This window comes from Mercenaria mercenaria, chromosome 16 (genome assembly GCF_021730395.1).
Source record: "Mercenaria mercenaria strain notata chromosome 16, MADL_Memer_1, whole genome shotgun sequence".
Classification (NCBI taxonomy): domain Eukaryota; kingdom Metazoa; phylum Mollusca; class Bivalvia; order Venerida; family Veneridae; genus Mercenaria; species Mercenaria mercenaria.
This window is the reverse complement of record NC_069376.1, coordinates 28,449,197-28,472,931: the sequence shown is the minus strand read 5'-3', so window position 1 is coordinate 28,472,931 and position 23,735 is coordinate 28,449,197. Positions and strand designations below refer to the sequence as shown.

General features: G+C 35.5%; 1 protein-coding gene across 1 annotated transcript; it reads left to right on the top strand.

Annotated features, from left to right (window-relative positions):
- Positions 1 to 157: 157 nt before the first annotated feature.
- LOC123540019 (uncharacterized) lies at positions 158 to 23,682 on the top strand. Its single transcript, XM_053525833.1, has 6 exons — positions 158 to 455; positions 14,491 to 14,554; positions 16,304 to 17,574; positions 18,727 to 18,820; positions 21,695 to 21,858; positions 23,581 to 23,682. Exons 2-6 carry the CDS (start codon positions 14,494 to 14,496, stop codon positions 23,680 to 23,682), a joined length of 1,692 nt encoding a protein of 563 aa, XP_053381808.1. The 5' UTR covers positions 158 to 455; positions 14,491 to 14,493.
- The last annotated feature ends 53 nt before the right edge of the window (positions 23,683 to 23,735 follow it).

Here is a 23,735-nt window from a genome sequence, read left to right as displayed (position 1 = left end):
TAAAGTTTAAATTTATTGTACATTGAATCTACGGTACCTGATTTTTATTGTACTGTTGAGAAATATGTGATCCTAAAAAATATCTTTTAAATTAAAAAGCATCCCGTTTCTCGTTTGTTGCTGTTATGTGTAACGCATTTATAAATTATTAATTTATTAGAAGTGTTTCTGATTTCATATTTTGTTATGTATCATTAAATATTCCATAGAAACTATTCAAATTAACGTTTATCGTTGAAAATCAATATTGGTAATGGTGGTTAATGTTCAAGTATCATACACAGAAATTTGCTGCTCGCTTGGGCGTAGAGAATATATTATGCATATCAGCGTATCTGTTTTGTTTGGAGTGATTTTATTTGCAAGAAGGACTCGGAGAACGGTAGACTCAAGTTAATCTTATCACTAGGACAAAAATCATTCTGAGGCGAGAACGGTACACTGAAACAATTAAGGTTTGTCTTTGGTTTTTTTTCTTAATCGTTATAAGTTATTTTTCTTCTTTTTTTGTAATTCGGTATGACAAAAATCTTTATTCTTTATAATAAAATCCTATTTCGTGATTTCATCGTAATCTTAATTCGTTATAACGAAATCTTATTTCCTTATATCGAAATCCTCATTCGTTCTAACGAAATCTTATTTCGTTCAAACAAATCTTATTTTGAACATATCGAAATCAGATTTCGTTATCTTATTTCGTACTTACGAAATCTACGTCACATTAAAGAAGTTATCGCTATGTTCTTGGAAAAAAATTAGATATTTTTATCACCATAGTGAAGTGAACCACTGAAGCTTACTGAAATAGCACAAAGGTTTACTAATGACCCTTCAGTCTTTTTTTTTTTTGGCTCGGTCCAAGGGCCAATTTTTACTTAGTTAAATTAAAATAATACATGTTCAAGAAAACACAGGCTTAGTATTTTGCTTTTTACATAAAACTTTATTTTCTAGTTTCCTACCAGATCTCCTTGACCCATTTCGACGTAGGATTTACATAGGGCTCTAACATAAAATTTTCTTTTTCACACATGCAAGTCTCCAAAACATTCTAGCTTAGCATCTGCTAGTGTTTTATCCTTGGAGCTGGCTGCCTGTTGATTATAGTAGGCCTAGTACTTAAATACTACTAAATACGGGTGCTAAACATATAGTTATGGTATTAAACGTGCATTGACTCAAAGTCAGGGGAAGTTGGCAGTTACTTGCGGAGAACAGGTTTGTACTGGTACAGAACCCAGGAACACTGGTTAGGTTAACTGCCCGCCGTTACATGACTGAAATACTGTTGAAAAACGGCGTTAAACCCAAAACAAACAAACAATGTCAGGTTCTTGGTGCCATGGCTCCATCTTTTCTGTTAAAAATGTGTACTGCCTGTAAAACAACATATCACACAACGTAAAATCCACTCGCCCTCCCTCTTCCTTTGTTGATTATTGCCGCCTCGGAAATATCATTGGCTCTTTTTCAGGTGGAGTTATTGCTTGCTGGTCGTGAATATTTATTTACGACTTTACATACTTTTTAGGCGCTGCTTTAAGATTTTTATTCGAGTACTGTATGTTTTCCGGCGAGGTTTTGTCAATACGTCCGTCGTTGTGCGTCGTCAACACGTTGCGTTGAAAAATATATCTCCTAAAACTGCTTTGTCAATTTACACCAAAGTTCGCAAGAATATTCTCGGATCATCTGATTTTTTTAAATAGTATTGGATTTTATTTTATGTTTTCCAGTGAATTATAGAGTTTTCTCAGTGAAATAAAAGTGATAATCCACAGTTTTGAAACAGTAGATTATCATTTTTATTTTTCACTGTTTTTGCCGAACTAGTTCCGGTTCTCCGTCGCGATTGAAGTGTAATTGTATACCGAGCGTTATGAATACCGGGGACCATAATGACGATGATGTCGTTAAAATGACGTCATTTGTGTTATGCTTTCTGATGACCTTTCCCGCGATTTTCGATATTTTATAAATTACGCAACAAAAGTAGAGTTTTACACATGAAATAAAAAGAAAAGTGGCGGGGGGGGGGGGGGGGTCCCAGTAAGGTGTCTGCGCAAAATGTTTTTTGATTTTATTTACATTTTGTGGCAATATATCCACATGTATAAAGTTTCATTAACAAGTGTTGCTGTTACCAGTTTTGACTTACTTTTATAGATATTCACATTTAAAGTGGGCGGGGTAATCGTACATGTGACCAGCCAGGAACACAATTTCTGTTATTTTTTCAAAAATGGTTCTAACTTTTTACCTGAAACTTTCATGATAAAATAACTATGCAATAGACATTCACACAACATGTTGCATTTTAAATTGTACTGAATACTTTTTTCAGCATAGAGCCACAAAGTGGTCTAATCAAATTTACTGATTTTCAATGGACGAACTTTACCAAAAAGCTAAAACATTTTTCATTAGTTGAGGTATTAAGGTGTTATTTTCAGCAGATATTGTAAACTAAATAAACATTAAAAAGACAGTATATCAGTATACTCTGATTAATATTGAAGAGTGGTACACTCTCAAACTGGGTAAAAGTGGGTGGGGTAAATAAATATTCGAAGCAACACTACAAAAATTGTGCAGTTGTTACGAAATGGCCACATATTGTCTATTACTATCTTAATTGTGCCCCCATGAGTGGTTGGGGCATATAGATTTGCTCTTGTCCGTGCGTCCGTCCGTCAATTCGTCCGTGCGTCCGTCCGAAGTTTGTGACACACTTAGATCAAAAAGTATTTAATATAAATTGATGAAACCTTGCAAGAGTCTGTATCATGATATGAACTTGCACACCTTCTATTTTTCGTCTGGCTCCGCCCCCTAATTTTAGAGTTACTGCCCTGAAACAGTAAAAAATGCACATTTTCACCCTGGGGACACGCCTGGCTCAAAAAGTATTTGATATAAATTGATGAAATCTTGCATGAGTCTTTATAATGATATGAACTTGCACACCTCCTATTTTTCGTCTGGCTCCGCTCCCTATTTCTAGAGTTATGGCCCCTGAAATAGTAAAAATTGTACATTTTCACCTTGTGACACGCCTAGCTCAAAAAGTATTTGATATAGATTCATGAAACCTTGCATTAGTCTTAATCATGATATGAACTTGCGCATCTCCTATTTTAAATCTGGGTCAGCGCCCTATTTCTAGAGTTATGGCCCCTGAAATAGTCAAAAATGCACATTTTCACCTTTTGACATGCCTACCTCAAAAAGTATTTGATATGAATTGATGAGTGTTTATCATGATATGAACTTGCGCATCTACTATTTTTTATCTGGGTTTGCCCCTATTTCCAGAGTTATGGCCCCTGAAATAGTAACAAAATGTACATTTTTATCTTATTATGTGCCTTACCCAGAAGTATTCTCGGTGCCTTACTCAGAAGTATTTAAATGTAAATTCATGAAACCTTGCTTGAGTCTTTATCATAATGTGACCTTTGCACACATGGCACTTCGTGAGAATTTTAGCATTTATTACAGAGTTATGACCCTTGAAATAGCTTAAATAGTGGATTTTTTGTTTGTGATGCTCATAGCTCAAAAAGTATATGGTATAGAATAATGAATCCTTTCCATAGTATTTTTTGAGGCTATACCCCATTAAGACTGAAAACATTTGAATTATTTCCACTTATTTGTGACAAATGTACCATGCGGGGGGAGGGGGACACCCTGTGTCCTACAGACACATTCTAGTTTTATTAAATACAGACTTGGTTGATAAATTTAAACAAAATTTGTTCACTTTAATAAGACTTTATACATGAGTGCCGTGGAAAAATCAATGCAGAAAATTTAATGTTAATTTGAACAATAGCTTTCCTCAAAATATACCGCCTCAGGCAAAACCTTTTGTTAAATACTTTGAGCTTCCAGGGTTAATTTGGTTTGTCTACATGTCATGTTCAAGGTCCATGCTTTTTCCATGACACACATGTATAAAATGGGAAATTTTTTGTTAAAATTTATCAATCAATGCTGTATTTAATAAAATTAAGATAGTAATAGACAATCTGAGGCAATTTCTTAACAACTGCACAATTTTTGTAGTGTTGCTTCGAATATTTATTTACCCCACCCACTTTTTCCCAGTTTGAGAGTGTACCACTCTTCCAATATTAATCAGAGTGTACTGATATACTGTCATTTTAATGTTTATTTAGTTTGCAATATCTGCTGTAAATAACACCTTAATATCTAAACTAATGAAAAATGTTTTAGCTTTTTGGTAAAGTTCGTCCATTGAAAATCAGTAAATTTGATTAGACCACTTTGTGGCTCTGTGATGAAAAAAGTATTCAGTACAATTTAAAATGCAACATGTTGTGTGAATGTCCATTGCATAGTTATTTCATCATGAAAGTTTCAGGTAAAAAGTTAGAACCATTTTTGAAAAAATAACAGAAATTGTGTTCCTGGCTGGTCACATGTCAGATTACCCCACCCCACTTTAAATGTGAATATCTATAAAAGTAAGTCAAAACTGGTAACAGCAACACTTGTTAATGAAACTTAATACATGTAGGTATATTCCCACAAAATATAAATAAAATCAAAAAACATTTTGCGCAGACACCTAACTGGGACCCCCCCCCCCTCCCGCCCCCCCCCCCCCCCCCCCCCCCTTTGTTTGTGTCAGTGAAATATCAATTTTATTTCACTCGTGAGCACCAAAAAAAGTCATTTTCACTCGTGGCTACGCCACTCGTGAAAATATCAGTTTTTGATGCTCACTTGTGAAATAAAATTGATATTTCACTGAAACAAACAAATATCCTCTATACTCTTTGTTCCGAAACAGTTTTAAAGTGCAATTAGGAAAGTCATCTACCTTTATCACCTGCCCTCAATGACAGTCAAAACTGAAGTGAAACGTACTAGTACTCGTCTATTCTTAAGGGGCAAATTGAAAATTCCGAAAAGAAATCGCACTGATGCGAGAAAAATCAATTTTTATTCTTGGGTGGGGGGATAGTGAAGCGAATGTATTACAATACACTTCATCGCATGGCATTTTCAATCTTTTCAAAGCTTTTAATTACTGACAGTAACTACTGAAGATAATTTTAAAAAATGTATATCTGCCTACTTGCATCCGTCAATAAAGAAATGGTGTATCTGAAACTAACGACCTATTTACTATATATTTTTGTATCCAAAAGCACATAATATCACATAGCATGCTGTCTTTAAAGGTTAAAAGGTTGTAAGTGGCAGATATGACCATTTTGTTCGTTGGATATTCCTAAAACTGACAGAAAAATGTGTCGTAAGTAACATATACGATCCTATATCATTAACAAAATGTCAATATCGGTTCAGTAATCAGGGTCAAAAAACAATGATTTAATATTCAGATTTTGGCCCTTTCGATGCAGTTTCCTAAAATTTATAGGACTCGTCGTTAGTAACAGTGACGACCTTATATTTCTGAGACAACGAATTACATAAATCTTTAAACTTTAATGAACACGCCTCACTCGTAGTATCAAAATGATTATCTCCACAAAGTTAGCTTTGGTAAAAACTAGTCAGCGGCCCGTTGATAATGCTAATGTTCATATAATTGAGAATGTAATATCTGTGAGGTACATAATTATACTGGTATACCATCGACCAATAACGCGAAAAGTAAATAACTTTCCTTTAGAAAGAGTCTCTTTTGGTTTATATAATTATTTAATAACTGGTTCCGTGCTTACCAATGCATTTGCAGTTGCTCGCACAGAAAACAAGGGAAAAAACTTTCCATGGGATTCGAAGGCTTTGGAGTTTTTCGTTATTTTTAAAGTAAAATTCTATCGTAATATCCACACGCCGAGAGTGGTCGGAATTAGTTACAATGACTTTACAATTTACAATTACTGATTAATGTTTTCCAAAGAATACAAGTTTTCAGAGTTGCAAAGCTCCTGAATTACAAACAAACGTTTTGAATCAAATAAAACCATGCGAGCCTTTGGCAAGTATTGTCCTTTTATTTAAAAAGTTAAATTATTCAGAGCCAAAGCTACACTAATTTAATATTCTTTTTATCACATACACAATAAAATAATGTAAAGCTTATATGAAATTTCCAACACTTTAAACAAAGAAGGCATTTCATTTTTTTAGTGCTTTTCAGTGGAATTATACGCTACGCTTTCCACTTTGTGTCTGGTTGATCAGGAGAATGTCGGGCAGTTTTTAAATCCCACCGGGACTGGCTTGTCTTCAAATCTGTCTTTTGAGCTGTTTCTTCCAGCTTTTAAGGGCGTTTCTTTTGATGCTTTGTCTACTACAAAGGCAATGAGTATACATGTATTTTTTGTGGATTAGGGTTTGCTGTTTGTATAAATTAACAAGGGCATTTTTGTGTTTTACATGCCACGTCTTTTGTTAGCTTTGCTTGTGTTTAGGATTCGCCTGGCGGGGATAATTTTTATAGACAAGTGTCCTGTGATTTTGGAACATGGTTGAAGGGGAGTGGGTGTGAGAGTGAGAGTAGTTTCGCACCATAAACCGGTTAAGCCCCGCCCCCCACTCCCCCACCCCGCACACCTTCGGTTCCCCACTGTGTCCCTTATTTTTTGGTTTTGTTCTCATGTGTTTGCTTTGTCTTTGTCTGTGCTGGGGTGTGTGTGCAGCATGTGTTTGTCTATGTGGATAGACTTGTGCACCTTCGCGTGATGTTGGTTGCGCTTTGGGGGAGGCTGCGATTTTGGATTGCGCCTTTACCTATTTCATTCTATTCCTTGGTTTATGTTTTTATCTTCTTGTAACTGATAGATATAAAAAAAATCCGCAAATAAAAGTGTTCTTTTGGTCCCCAATTTAAAAACAAGTGCTTTAAAATGTACAAAACAACAAAACAAACTAAAGAACAATAAATAAATAAATAAATAAATAAATAAAAAGCAACAACCAACAACAGAATCTATTTTCAGGGACTTATGTTTCGATCGCATTATTGTTGAAATTTTATCTCGTATTATAGCGTACTTTTCGTACTCGGTCTGCTTTTCGTACTCAGTCTGCTCAACTCTACATGGCTGCTAATGTTGCTAATTTGTTCCTATGCAAATACATCTATTCGTCCTAATCAAAAGGATTAGGCTGCAGCACAAAAAAAAGATAATAAAAATATTCATGGCGCTTATAAAGAAACATGAAATAAACAAAATATGCGCCACGGGTCTGTCACTACCACTCCTTAGTATACAGAACAATATTCCACGATTTTTGCGACGGGTTGCACGTAGGGTAGCTATGCTGTTTAGATACCGTAAACGGAATTTAAAGCTGTACAGACGCGGACGGCATAGAAAGGAAGATTGGTGACCTGTAGAATAACACTTCAAGCGTATGAATCAACGGTAATTGGGTTATTATTAGCGTATATCTTGTATTTTGAAACTGAAAAAGCTTTATACATGAACGCATATATATGCAACCTAATATTTTGATTGCAGAGACATAACTGTGCGTCATTGCCCAAACCGAAGAATATACAAATCAGTCCAAAAATCTATCTTTTCAAGAATCTTAACCGGTGCATAATCATTTTTGATCGAAATAGCAGAACTAATTTACAGCGTAAGTATGACCAGTTTAGCAAAGTATAATTATAATTATAGTCAAATGTTTGTTTATGTGAACTCTGGATGAAATATCATATATTTAGCGAAACCTTCGCAAATTGTACAAAAAGGTATACTTTTATGTATAAACTATAAAAGCATTTAGAGCTCATTTTAGATTATTTGTTGACAATTAAACTCTCAGTGTTGCCTAAAAACGATACTCGAGTCATGGCAGAAACTCCTGCGGTAAAACAATCTTCTGTTCCATCTTTTCCTATACATGTATAACAAAACCGCCTATGTTCATATGTTTTAAGTAGAGACTAGCCTTATCAGAAATAACAGTTTTCCCATCCTATATCCTGTTGCACATATTTTCTTATACAGTCTGCAGGAACTTGCCTTTTGTTGATTAGTGTAATGCAGAGCAGATGATACTGCATTTTCAATATCTTTACTCCCTAATTTTAGAAGAGGGAAACCCTTTACTTCTGGCATGTTTTTTGTTGTCTGTAAACTGACTTTGGGAGCATATATATATATACACGAGCGGTGGATTCAATAACTGTAGGTGCTGTCGTGATAGGTCGGTTTTCGACATTTAATACTATTCTTGCTGCACTTTAACCCAGTATTATGACAAAGATACGGTAATCAACTGAAAGGAATTTAATGTCCAAGCATATTTACTACTTTTTTCATGCTTGAATATGAAAGATTTATTTTCAACGGCATAAGCACTCTGCTCTCTTATTTGTCATCTATTTTCGCGGGTAAAACTGCGATTTCTGTCCAACCAAAGTATGTGTATTTATAACAGTACAAAGCACAGAATTCGAAAGTCTCATGAATGTCTCTGAAAAAGTTATATTTCAAAGTGTTCAAATTTGAAAAAACTCCGGTATTAGTCTGTATTCAGACCCGATGTTTTGATCACGGTAGATGACTCCTTGGCTATTCCAGCTTTGTATAATTATGCCTCTTTTCTTATTCACACATACATACACAATCAGGGCATGGCATAGAGGATGTAATAGAGACATAGACAAATTTAAATATACTGCCACGTCAGTAGCCAGACTTAATCAGAGTTAATTTGGAATTTGCCGCGGTAAGAAAAGCAAAAAAAAAAAAAAAAAATGAATTAAGAATGAATAAAAAATAAATGAAAAAAAGAAAGAAAGAAAAATAATAAAATAACGAGTAGAAAAATGACAAAAACATAGAAAAGTATTTTTAAAAGGTATCATCTAGTCGTTAGTTGGACTAATCAAATATTGCTGCGGTGGCTTAATGGATAAGGCACATGCACCGCAATCGGGAGGTCAAAAGTTCGAGCCTTGTCAGAGGCGGGTCTTGTTACTGAAGAGAGACCGGTTAGTGAGCCCCCAGCTTGTTTAATAATGTTTACCGATTGCCTACCTGCCTGTTGCCAGGCCTTAAAAATTAGGAATCGGGTTGTAATGCTGTTTAATGTATTAAAGTGTCTCATAAGTCAACATGGCTGGCCCTTTCAGTAGGGGTGGCACTGTGTTACTTTTTATAGTCATTATAGTCATTTAAACAGCTGATTCTGATAACATTTATCCTTTATAATAGAGGCGCTTCATACATTTCATACTGATTTAATCGCATTGAAATAACGAACACCCATAAAATAAATAAAAAAGCTGATTCACTTTCATCATCAAAATAACATTTTAAATATTAATTCTGTCAATTAATCTAAAGTTTCAATCAGTATTTTATGCAGTTATGGTTCAGCTCAAATGAGATAAATGAAAATGTGCAAAACATCTTGAATATTTCATGATTTTACTGGAAACCGGATTGAATGCAATGATTTTGAAATATTTTATTTTAGTCTTTGATTGACGTTATAAAAATGATATTCCGCGATTTTTTTTTTTAAATATCGAGTAACTTTTCGAGAATATCAGATCTAACATTGTTCATTCTTGATCGCCAGGTGTAACATGTTCATTCGTGAACTCCTGGTGTAACATGTTCATCCGTGAACTCCTGGTGTAACATGTTCATCCGTGAACTCCTGGTGTAACATGTTCATTCGTGAATGCAAGGTGTAACACGTTCATCCGTGAACACCAGGTGTAACATGTTCATTCGTGAACGTCAGGTCTAAGATATTCACTCGAGAAAATCAGGTGTAACATTTTTTTTTCTTTTGCGGGATATAATTTATTCAGCAAAACTTCAATTCAAATATTACATACTTGTAAGCTCTATGGCCTTTTCAATACTATACTAACATTGGTGTCACTACTTATTATAAAATGTACTCAAAATGAACAATTTTCACAACAAAAAATGATTTAAAGCTGAGTCAATAATATAGCTGTGATATATTAATAACAGATTAACTATTTCGTACAAATATTACTATTCGATTCTAAATTTACTGGTTGTAAAAAGTTGTAACTCTATCCCTTTTTTGTACATATTCAGTCAATTATCTATCTGCTCTTTAAACTATATTTAAGTTTTATGTCTATATATTTCTGAATGTTACATATAATATAAACAGACAGTTACAATATGAATACCAATAATGTTTAAAATATTTTTCAAACAAGAGCTGTCCGTAAGACAGCGCACTCGACTTTTCTCTGTGCTTGACTCAAAATTAGGGCTTTGCCAGTAAAAACTTTATAAAAATTTAAACATACATAAAAAGGGGCATAACTCTGACTACATTCAAACCAAAGTTATGTGGTTTGTTTCTCTAAGTGTACACTTTGATAGTTAATAACTATTTTAAGTTTCAAGTCAATAGCTTTGATAGTAACAGAGATATTTTACTTTATCAGAAACTTACACAAAAAAAGTCTAAGTCAAAAAGGGGCATAACTCCATCAAAATTCAAAAATCAGAGTTATGGGGATTGTATCTCCTGATGTAGACTTTGATAATAAATAACTATTTTAAGTTACAAAACAATAGCTTTGATAGTAACAGAAATATTTGACTTTATCAAAAACTTGAATCGAATATTCTAAGATAAAAAGGGGCATAACTCCATCAAAATTCAAATCAGAGTTATGGGAATTGTTTCTCCTAGTGTAGACTTTGATAGTAGATAACTATTTTAAGTTTAAAGTCAATAGCTTTGATAGTAACAGAGATATTTGACTTTATCAAAAACTTTAACCAAAAATTCTATGTTAAAAAGGGGCATAACTCTGTAAAAATACAAATCAGAGTTATGGGGATTATTTTTCCTGGTGTAGACTTTGATAGTAAATAAATATTTTAAGTTTCAAGTCAATATCTTTGATAGTAACAGAGATATTTGATTTTATCAAAAACGTTAACCAACGCCGACACCGATGCCGACGCCGACACCGGGGCGAGTGCAATAGCTCTGCTTTTTCTTCTAAACTTATCAATAAGACATATAATTATTGAGACAAAAGGTTTCTTCTTCACACTAATAATTTTGTTGCTTAAGTGGAAATTCAACTTGGAATAAATATCGAATAAAGCATCAGTATAATACTTCTATTAATGGCTGTAACATATTAATTCGTGAACGCCATGTGTAACATGTTCATTCATGGACGCAAGGTGTAACATGTTTATTCGTGAGTGCCAGGTGTAACATGTTCATTCGTGAACGTCAGGTCTAACGTTTTCGCTCTAACGTATCCACTCGTGAACTCTAGGTCTAACATGTTCATTCATGGACGGAAGGTGTAACATGTTTATTCGTGAACGTCAGGTCTAACATATTCATTCGTGAATGCAGGTTAAACGTTTTCGCTCTAACATATTCACTTGTGAACGTCAGATCTAACATTTTCACTTTAACATATTTATTTGAAAACGTCAGGTCTAACATATTCACTCGTGAACGTCAAGTCTCAGGCCTAACATATTCACTCTTGAACGCCAGTTTTAACATGTTCACTCGTGAACGCCAAGTCTATTCACTCATGGACGCCCGTTTTAACATAATCACTCGAGAACATCAGGTCTAACATTTTCGGTCAAATATATTCACTTGTGAACGTCAGGTATTCGTTCACACATGTCGTCTATTTATTTCATGCGGTTATCACATGATTATAATTATCTAAAATACACGTCCACGTCCCATTCGTGAACACTCGGCAACTTCCGTGTGATTACGTATTCTCGTTAGGCAACTCAGCATTCTTCGTATACAGAACACGCGCATAAATTTTGAAACTTCGCGATTTAATGTTCTTTTTATCATATATGTACTTAAAAAGCAACTAAGAAAAGAAATCACATCCTTTACTAGGAACACATGAAGAGTGCCTTACGCTTACAAATGAGTTCCTTTATCAAAGACAGAAGATGAAGAATTACGAATATAATAATATACGTAGTGAACTGAAGTTATTTATTTCGTTGAATTGGCCAATTAGTGCACAAGGTCGTGTACTATCTTCGTGAAATATCAGTTTATATCGTTAGCTAGTTTCAGTAGTTTCAAAGTTTATTGGAATAAATATCGGCTAGCCACTTATGCCTCAGTCTCACATACGGCGCGGATAGCTACGTCTAGCCACAGATAGAAACGTAGTAATACGTATCAGTCCGAACCTGAGCCGTACGGATTGCTACGGACTGATACGGGTTACTACTTTAAGGTACGGCTCAGGTACGGATCGTTACGGGTTACTACGTTTCTATCCGTGGTTAGACGTAGCTAACCGCGCCGTATGTGTGACTGTGACATTACATGTAATATATACACAGAATCAAGCAAATGTAGTGTCCATACAAAACATTTATAGCGTTAGCAGTTATGTCGCCCCTATACATACTGCTAAAAACGGGAATTTCTATATTAACTAAGTGTCTGTAAAAGTGAATCAATAAAATAATTATCTTTTTAAAGCCAGCTCGATTTACATTCACGTTAAAATATATGAAATAAACATTAATTCTGTAGACCTGACGCATCACTTAGTTTGTTTGCAATTATGACTTGTCTCAAATGAAATGTAAATGCAATTCCTGAAAACTACCTTAATATTTCATTATTTAAACTGAAACCGTACTGGGATCGGTGTAATTGAAACACCGGCTATCTAATTTGAATGATGTTATTCGCGATATTTTCAATAATTAAAGACCTATCGCAGAATAATGATATTTTGTGTTTCCATGATGGTAATTATACAGAACAGAACAGAACAGCACAGAACAAAGAATTTGTTCAGATTTTAAGCATTACTGCTTATCATCTATTATACATGTTTTGCATAAAACAATGAAAAATAATGTATCTAGTGACATTTATATATATATATTTTAAATGTCTCAACATTTTATTTCATTGATGAAACAACATGCACATGTACAGAACTTGAGTTACTTAATTAAACTTAGACCACACTTTATACCTACAGTGTAAGACAGTAATAATTCTATGTTTATAACCCATATATAAAAAGAGACTGAGTGAATAAGTTAGCAGATGAAGTTGTAAAAGCACATCTAATTTAATTCAGGAAAGGCCTCAAGTGTCCATCTGTCATATTGTTAGTGTAGCTGTATTATTAGAGTGATTTTCATGAAGTTTATGTGGGGGAAAATTAGGTCACTGGGTCATGGTGAATCTTTAATATATATGTATTATCAAAGAAGTATCAAGAATAATACAGTTATAGTGTGGAGCGTCTTTAAACGATTGTAGGTGGACAATTTTGACCCGTCCTGAATAAATAAATATGTGTTTAAACTTATACAGCCGATCTCTCCTCAGTCTAGATGCCGATTTCTGCGTTGTAGTTTTTTTATGTTTACAATCTCGATATTTTAACCCTTACCCTGCTAAATTTCTATAATGAACTTGTCCATCATTCAATTTGGACAGTACCATTAACTGTTAAAAGGGGTGCCTACCAAAAAGATACTGACTGTATGGCGAACAGTGTAGATCATGATCAGACTGCACGGATATGCAGGCTGATGACAGATCCTGATCTACACTGGTCACAAAGGCAGAATTAATCGTGTCCAGAATGATAAGGCTTAATACAAATCTGTCGGTTTAGCGGTCTTTTAGATCTTTACTTTTACTGAAATTAATTTATTGGTCGTTATTTACCCTAGCAATTAAACTCATAAGTAAAACAGTATAACCGTTTTTTTATTATTCATCGAGTTATCGTGTGGTCGTGATGTCGTTATGTTGCTTCGCCAGTACGTCGTACGTCGTGACGAACAGTACGTCGCGACGTAAATCATTTGCAAGACAAAAGTTTACTTAAAGTAATATATCCCATACAGTTATTTGTCATTGAATAAAATCAATGTTAGGAATTTAGATGCGAAGGAATTAATATCACGAGGGTGTAGCCGTAAATGACGTCATCTGAAGAGAAAAACTACTTGTGCTTTTTTTCATGGCATCTGTCTTAATTGCATGGTCCTTCACTGTATTAATTGCATACCTATTAATTATATAACCAGTTAGCTCTACCTAGGTCTGTCTTTTATTGCCCATGCATATGTGTGTCCGGAATTTTTCTGTCTGCCCTACTCCTGCTGCAAATATTATGTGAACTTTCAACAGATGGTTTATGCTGTTAAGGCAATAAAGGATATATACACACACCGAATATGTCATGATTCTTGTCTTCTGCTTCCGGTTGGACATGCGCGCATTCAAACTTTAGTGTAAACCACGCCCTTGTGATAGAATTGTTTTTCAGATAAAAAAAATGTTTTAAGTCTTTATATATCACGAATAATATTTACCTGTTTTTCATTTCTCAAAAAGTGGCAGAAAATTTATTTTTACCTCAGAGCATAAAAACTTAAGAGTTTAACTAGTCTAAACATCCGGTCAACGATTAAAGAATGTAAAATTAGAATAAACATGAAGTAAATATATTTCTTATTCCAGAAGATGACTGGCCCGGTGCTGGTAATGGGCGTGATATTGTTGACAGCTGGACTTCACAGAACAGGTAGAGTAACAATTCATAATTTTGCCATGTCCGAAACACTGCAGAATGATACTAATTTCACCTGAGTAAAGATTTTTTTACTCGGACTTTATCATAGACTCCCTGTGTAAAATCTCAAACTATAATCAAAGTACATAATGTATTAAATCCATATAACATTTCAATGAAAGTTCAACGTTTTGTAGTCTGAAGCATCGTCTGGGGGCATGTGCAGTCAAAAATCTAATTTGATTTCTGAAATAGTGCGATATTTTATTTCTAAAGTCATTATATGTTCATTGTAAATATACTTCGTTTTACCCAAGTGGAAACTTGCAGGTACTTGAAAATGCAGCTCTCTGATTGGTCAGTTAGAACTCCTGATGTCGTGATAAAATTATGAATAGAGTTAATGGCTTACAATGTAGCTGTTTAAAGCGAAATGCACACATACAAAAAAGCTACTATCAATTTTTTTTTTGTATCAAGGGTAAGTACATACCTTAATCACAAAAGGAAAAAAAAAGCTATATGATTGTCAGAAATCGACTTGTAACTTTGGTAGCGGGGTAAACCCGCAACCAAAAAGGAAATAAAGCTTTGATGAAAATTATTAAAGCAAACGTGTTTAGTATACAGTCACTGTAGCAATTAATCTCTGTTAAGTACACCCGCCCAAAAAAGATAATAATAACAATAAATAATAAAAACACAAAAGTTAAACAAATATGCAAAAACAATGGGAAAAGCGCATATGAGACGTTTTTTGACCGGTGGATATTAAAGTATGAACATTCTAAATGAGTTAAGTAAATATCAAATATAGGTTTAAAAGGACTAACCCACACATTTTAGGCCAAATAAGCCAACAACAAACAACATTACCTCGAAAATCCATAAAAATGAGTATCTGAAAGTAACTAATGGTACATGCACATTTATTGACGTAAGATTTTTGCAAGATATTTTCTATAAATAACCAAAAATATTTCGCAAAGCTTTTGAAATAATTAAGAAAATTCACATTATTCTTGCATTTTTACCAATATCTAACTTTTATTTTCATTCACTTTATCATTTTTAGTGCCAAATATACATTCTATGCCAAACTTTGTGGAAATGAACAAAAGTTAAACAAATATGCAAAAACAATGGGAAAAGCGCATATGAGACGTTTTTTGACCGGTGGATATTAAAGTATGAACATTCTAAATGAGTTAAGTAAATATCAAATATAGGTTTAAAAGGACTAACCCACACATTTTAGGCCAAATAAGCCAACAACAAACAACATTACCTCGAAAATCCATAAAAATGAGTATCTGAAAGTAACTAATGGTACATGCACATTTATTGACGTAAGATTTTTGCAAGATATTTTCTATAAATAACCAAAAATATTTCGCAAAGCTTTTGAAATAATTAAGAAAATTCACATTATTCTTGCATTTTTACCAATATCTAACTTTTATTTTCATTCACTTTATCATTTTTAGTGCCAAATATACATTCTATGCCAAACTTTGTGGAAATGAACATGGTGAAAACTTTTCACACAAACTATGGGCGAGTATCTTTAACGTGTAACTTGGTTTGGCGACATTCTCAATAAGCATTGAACTATGCGTAAATTAAAGTTTTAAAACTGTGTGAATAAGTGGCTTTAACTGCCTTTCATTTGAAGTCATGATTGTAATGTCGCCCGTTTTGTAGCTTTAATGTAGAAATACTAAGCTGATGTAGATATTATAGCCGTTGCAATGTTTCCAGATTGTATGGTATACCACGTGACCTTCCTTGGCAAGGACCACATCGAAAATGGCGAACCAACAGTTGGAGAACTACGCTATCAAGGAACAGGAAACACGCCGACTGTAATAAACGAAGTAGGATGCGAATGGAAGCAAGAAGGCACAACGAACATAAAGAAGTTAGTTCCAAAAGGAAATTGCCTGGGGCTTGTTCCAAAGTCAGTTGGCATTTCCCCAGCTGGTTTCAAAGTAGAGTCGCATGGTGAATTTATTTTGCACGTGTACCAATCGGATACTACAGGTACCCTCGCAGACGGTTTTCTTGCAATTCCAGACGAGCACCTTGGTACAGAGTATTACGTTGTTACTTACTGTTCATTGGGAGGTTTCTGTCAGTTTGCTGTTGTGGGAACTGTCGACAAAACTTCGGTTAACATCGTGTTTCCTCGACAAGTTTCGCCAGACATCATAACTTGTAATGGAGAAACACTTCCGGTCAACGCGCCACCTGGCGAACCGATACCATTCTTTCTAAATGAGAACGAGGTTTTGCATATTGAGAGCACTGAGAACAAAACTGATTTATCAGGAACATACATAGCATCGGACCACGAAGTAGCAGTTTTTGTTGGCGCACGAGACGTTCCTACTGCTAGCGGATCTGCAGCCTATATGATTGAACAAATCCCTCCAGTCAACAAATGGGGAACAGACTTTGTTGTAGCCCCTAATTATCTAAACGATGCAGGCGACATCATCAAAATCGTGACTAAAAGTGAAGAAACTACCGTCCATATTCTTGGATTTTCGCCATTCACTATTTCTTCCAAGGGAGAATCGATAGAGCGGCGAATCGACTGGGAGGTGCACAGCAGTATTCATGCATCAGAACCAATCCTTATTGTCCAGGTCATGTCTCTAAACATCTACAATGACACGACAATAGTGACCGGAAGTCCAGCTATGGTGCTGGTTCCCCATATTAAGCAGTGGACAGACAAAGAGGAGTATTATTCTGACTGTTTACAGAAAGCCGAGAATCAGAGTATTTTAACTACGGTAGCAGAAACGGGTAATACAGGGTCTATTACGTTGTTGCTGACGCAGGGTGGTGATTTGCTCCCTAATTGGACAACTATCAATGGTTCCGATTATAGTGTCCAAAAGATCGGACCAATGTCTCCTGAAAGTGAGGCAAGGCATTCACAAGGAGCAAATCGCAGCACTTATGGATATTGCGATGGAAAGTCTGCAGTACTTTTACATGCAAAATGGGATTGGGAAAATGAGGTATTTTGCCTAATTTTATGATTAAGTCTGTTTGTTTATTTCTTGAAAAACGACTTGAAAATCATTTGAAAGGAATAACGAGATATTCATTTCGACAAAACATATAAAATCTGGTAACCTTGAATCGTTTATTATTTGCGACACCAGGATGGTGCAGTTTAGGCTGTATAACGAAATTTCTTTAATTATGGAGAAAAAAAACCGCGATACCCTCCGACCTATTTCAGGCACGGCGGCGAACATATGTAAACCAAAGACCTTTTACATGTCTGCTAGATGGAGTTCTAAAAGGAAATAAATTGAACCCTGGAAAGATTCAAACGTCGCTGAGGGTCAAATTATTTGCTTTAGTCTGTCTATCTAACCGGTAATGTTAGTCTACAACACTATTTACCTAACTCTTTTCAATTAAAATATTCTAATAACTGAAATTTGCCCTCTTTGAAGTGTTTTAATGCCAACACTCTTGTAGACATCCATTCTGTGAGATATCGGCAATATTAACCTTTACCCTGCTAAACTTCTAAAATGAACTGGTCCATCATTCAATTTGGACAATACCATTTACCATTCGAAGGGTGATCACTGAAAATTTTACTAACTGAATAGCGAACAGTGTAGACCACGATCTTGGTCTGCACTGGCCGCAAAGGGAGAATCACTTGCAACCAGCAGGCTAAAGGTTAATTAAGCAAGGTTGCAAGCAGACGACTGTAACGAATTCGACCAGGGAGCGTATGTCCTGTTTGACCTTTCTTCTGGAACTTTTGCAGTACTCTTCGGAAATATATTTTTTATGAAAGACATTACAATACTGGATTTAAAAAGTATCGGTTCCTTTTTTTAGGTCAAGGGTAAGGCGACCATCTTGAAATATAAAATGGCCGCCATTATGCTCACAGATTGCCATTTATCTTGATTTTTACACCGTTCATATCTGTAGACAAGGAGAACAAAGTATACACATTATTGGATCAAACACAAGTCATTATAAACGATTTCTAGAATCAAAAAGAGCGATTGTTGCCCATATACCTAGATATTTCGAAGGGTTTACAATGAAATTCAGACAGGAGTGTTTTGTTACTCCAGATAATAATGTCCTACATTTTGACCTACAGGAATGTAAATTAACTTTATTTTGACCTATAGGAATGTATTCCCACTGCTCCTGCACCTGGCGACAGAATAGACAACGACTGCGATGGTAAAATTGATGAAGACAATTGTACCCAAAATGACAGGCGTAAGCATAATTTATTATAGTCGTAAATGTTAATAAGAGGACATATTCAGTGTCAATATTAGCCCCCTACTTGTTTAAAACTAGATTCGTGACTATAGGAATGCGCTTTTCCGTCCGTCCGTCTGTCATTCCGTCCGTCCGTCCGTCCGCACTTTCCCATGATAAGACGACATGTCATAATACAAAATCCAGACCCCTAGCTCAAAAGACAAGGTTTCAATTGGAGGTCAAAGGTCAGTCGTTTTTTTCCTGTCTTGTCTAGAACTCTGTCATCCATCAAGGGATAACAATACAACTTGGCTTAAATGTTCACCATTATGAGACAACGTATCACACGCAACACCCAGAATCCTAGCTTAAAGGACAAGGTTTCAGTTGGAGATCAAAGGTCAATAGGATTTTTTCCTGTCCGGTCTATAACTTTGTCATGCAAAACAGGATTTAAATATCAGTTGACACAAATATTCCCCTGGATCAGAAAACATGTCTTGCGCAAAACCCGGGCCCTTAGCTGACAGGTTAAGGTCACACTTGGAAGTCAAAGGGCTTTTTTCCTGTCCAGTCTGTAACTCAGCAATCCTTAAAGGGATTTTGATATTTCTTGGCACAAACGTTTGCAAAACCTGGTCCCTAGGTCTAAGGTCAAGGTCACACATAGAGGCCGAAGGTCAGATACAAGAATGATATTGTCCGGAACATTTCTTCTTCATGCACAGAGGTGCAGGCAAATCTTGGTCTGCACTGGGTGCAAAAGCAAAACCACTTGCCGTCAGCAGGCAAAAGGTTCAGAGAACAGGGATTTTCTTGCGATATTTAGGACTGGCAATGATACAGGAATGCATTTATAAGCGAACGCAGCCGAGGATAAAAAACGTATTTTTACGGTAGGTCAAATTTCTTTTTAACTGAATTTATTGTTATTTTAGGGCATCTCCCCTATATTATTCACTTTGTATCTATGTCCGTTCGTCCGTCTCTTCTTATGGCGTACCATTTTGGTCAAAAGTAAACAGAACAGATGTAAGTAATTATAGTCTTAAGTTTTCTGGTAGTGCAACTATTTATAGTCTGAAACATCTGTAAGTGAAGCTATTCATAGTCTTTAAGTTATCTGTGAACGAAGTTATTCATAGTCTGCATCGCCTATATGTGCACCTAGTCGTAGTACAAATTGTCTGGGAGTGAAGTTATTCATATTCTACAATGTATATATTATGTGCACGTAGTCGTAGTATAAATTATCTTGGAGTGAAGTTACTCATAGACTGCACTGCCTATATAACTATTCGTAGTAAAAGAATATTGTCTTGAAGTGAAGTTATTCATAGTCTGCAACGCCTATATGTGCACCTAATCGTAATATAAATTGTCTGGGAGTGAAGTTATTCATAGTCTGCAACGCCTATATGTGCACATAGTCGTAGTACAAATTGTCTGATGAAGTTATTCATAGTCTGCAACGCCTATATGTACCTATCTATATAATTGTCTGGAGTGAAGTTATTCAAGTCTGCAACCTATATGTGCACAATGTAGTAAAATTGTCCGGAATGAAGATATCATGATCTGCAAGCCTATATGCTACCTAGTCGTATAATATTGTCTGGGAGTGAAGTATTTCATAGTCTGAACGCCTATATAGTGCACCTAGTTGTAGTATAATTGTCTGGAGTGAAGTTATTCATAATTTGCAACGCCTATATGTGCACATAGTCGTAGTATAAATTGTCTTTGAGTGAAGTTATTCATAGTCTGCAACGCCTATATGTGCATCTAGTCGTAGTATATATTGTCTGGGAGTGAAGTTATTCATAGTCTGCAACGCCTATATATGCACCTAGTCGTAGTATATATTGTCTGGGAGTGAAGTTATTCATAGTCTGCAACGCCTATATGTGCACCTAGTTGTAGTATATATTGTCTGGGAGTGAAGTTATTCATAGTCTGCAACGCCTATATGTGCACCTAGTTGTAGTACAAATTGTCTTTGATTGAAGTTATTCATAGTCTGCAACGCCTAAAATGCACCTAGTCGTATAAATTTCTGGAGTGAAGTTATTTAAGTCATGCAACGCCTATATGTGCACCTAATGTGTATATTATCTTGGAGTGAAGTTATTCATAGTCTGCAACTATATGTGCAAGTGAAGTATATAATTTCTGAGTGAAGTTATTCATAGTCTGAACGCCTATATATGAACTAGTCGTAGTACATTGTCTGGAGTGAAGTTTATTCATACATGCACTTAATTATGCCAACTGCTGACTATGTGCACATAGTCGTAGTACAAATTGTCTTTGATTGAAGTTATTCATAGTCTGCAACGCCTATATGCGTACCTAGTCGTAGTATATATTGTCTGGGAGTGAAGTTATTTATAGTCTGCAACGCCTATATATGCACCTAGTTGTAGTATATATTGTCTGGGAGTGAAGTTATTTATAGTCTGCAACGCCTAAATGTGCACCTAGTTGTAGAATAAATTGTCTGGGAGTGAAGTTATTCATGATCTGCGACACATATATGTGCACCTAGTTGAAGTATATATTGTCTGGGAGTGAAGTTATTCATAGTTTGCAACGCCTATATATGCACCTAGTTGCAGTATAAATTATCTAGGAGCGAAGTTATTCATAGTATGCAACGCCTTTAAGTGCACATAACTAGTGCGTACATTATCTTGGAGTAAAGTTATTCATAGTATAAATTATATGTGAATGAAGGTATCCATAATCTAACCTTTTCTTTGTTCTTAATCAGCATATACTTAATAGTCTGTAAACTTTATAATCCGAGGATGATTTTATTATACATGCACTTATAATTAGTCGCCAACTTGGTACTATGTGCTAACATTTTTGTCACAATTCTAGGCATTGAGTTCACTTCTACGCAAGACGCCGAAACAGGGGAGGCAACTTTCAAATCAATTAATGTCAGAGGAGCGTCGCCGGTTCATTTCAGAGTTACAAGTTGCGACATTGTCGTGGTATCACTTAGGACTAGTAGTGAGCCTGTCATGTCATACACAGCTCGTGTAAGTTTTAACTTTTCCTTTTTTCACCTAGGCCTGTTAATGTCTGAAGTCATAGTGAAGACGTCAATTTCATTAATGCGACTAGCCCAAACATTATAGGCGAAAATGGCACAAACTTATTGATATAATAATTTTGCGAGATATTCTTATAAATAACCAAATATATTGTGCAGAAAGTAGTAAACCGTTACAACGCTTTTGAAATAATGCATTAATTAACATCCGTCTTGCATTTTAACCAATATCTAACTTTTTGTTTTCACCCAAATTATCATTTTTCAGTGTCATATATACAGTATATACACCAAACTTGGTGGAAATGAACATGCTAAAATCTTTCACCTAAAATGTTGGCGAGTAGCTTAAAGATAGTAGACATATAATGACAATCGGCAGTTTCCTTGCGATTTGCATATTCTCCATACGTTGCATTTGGCATTCTCCGGTTGCCATGAAATGGTACTTTTTGTTATGCCCGAGGGATGCCGAAGTGGCGTACGGGAAATACGTAATCGCACGGAAATTGCCGAGTGTCATTATAGGTCAACTACCTTAAAGAACAATTGAGCCGCACCATGAGAAAACCAACATAGTGCATTTGCGACCAGCATGGATCCAGACCAGCCTGCGCGTCCGCACATTCTGTTCAGGATCCATGCTGTTCGCTTTCAGAGCCTATTGCAATTAGAGAAACCGTTAGCGAACAGCATGGATCCTGACCAGACTGCGCAGATGCGCAGGCTGGTCTGGATCCATGCTGGTCGCAAATGCACTATGTTGGTTTTCTCATGGTGTTGCTCAATTATGTGGACAGACAGCAGGTTCTTTGTACGAACTGATACAATACGCAGTTATAACGGTACCTTGATCCGGAATGTTGTACTCAGTTTGCGTAGATTGTGACAGACTTGTTTCAAGCACCGGAGTCGGGTCCTGTAAAAATTTATACATAAGGGTCGTATTCATCCAAAAGTAAATAGGTCGTATTCATCCAAAAGTAAATAGTTGAACAAGGCCGAGAAGTGTATTTTAAAGTGTTCTGGAAACATTTTCATGTCCGTTGGGACCACAGATCTTGGATTCCATGTTTCACTATGCACAGTTAATAGAGTTCCACTTTAATCGATGCTAGGGGGGCGTAATGTATGTTGCACATTTCATTACCTCTAATGAACAGATTCAATCAAACCGAGTCTGCTTTTATTCGCTTAGTTGCGTTCTGCGCTTCTAAAGAATCTTCTTTTTCAAACTATTAGAACAGCGGTCTTTAAGTGTTGTATGACGTCTGTAAAATGTCTTTCCGTAACTGAATTCAGTGTTCCTATATGATCTTGTTCTTTAGGATCGTGGCGTCAATTAAGTTTCTCTACAATAGAAGTCCGCTTCTGCGCTTTCGGGGCGTGAGAGGTGTAGCACTTTTTTTATTACCTCTCATGAACAGACTCAATCGAACCGATTCTGCTGTTATTTGACTGATTATTTTCTATGCTCCTTAAGATTACCTTTATTAATTATATTCATAAATGTTCATATCGTCTTTAAAAGGAACCAATCTTTATATAACCATGATTTAAAATAGTAATTTGGGAACACGGAACATTTTGATTTGAAAATATACACTTTCTACCCGACCCCTTTTGAATCAAACCCTGCCTACGGCCTTTTTAGTAAGCGCCACCATCATGCACCCGCAACCATGTCTCTGTGTCGTTCTGTATTCAGATAACACCCTCGCTCGTTTTGTTACAAGCATGTACGCCTGAATGTGAGACTAAAACTATTTCGGTAAGTGGCGAAATTTTTCAGAAGAACAAGACAAAATAGAAGGGGTAGGAAGGGGATACGCGTCCAGGATTTGGGTATTAAAACATTTTTTG

Coding starts and splice junctions, on each gene's coding strand:
- LOC123540019 (XM_053525833.1), top strand. CDS start 14,494: ATGACTGGCCCGGTGCTGGTAATGGGCGTGATATTGTTGACAGCTGGA. Junction 18,821..21,694: donor TTGTACCCAAAATGACAGGC/GTAAGCATAATT, acceptor TCACAATTCTAG/GCATTGAGTTCACTTCTACG. Junction 21,859..23,580: donor TCATGTCATACACAGCTCGT/GTAAGTTTTAAC, acceptor TTCTGTATTCAG/ATAACACCCTCGCTCGTTTT.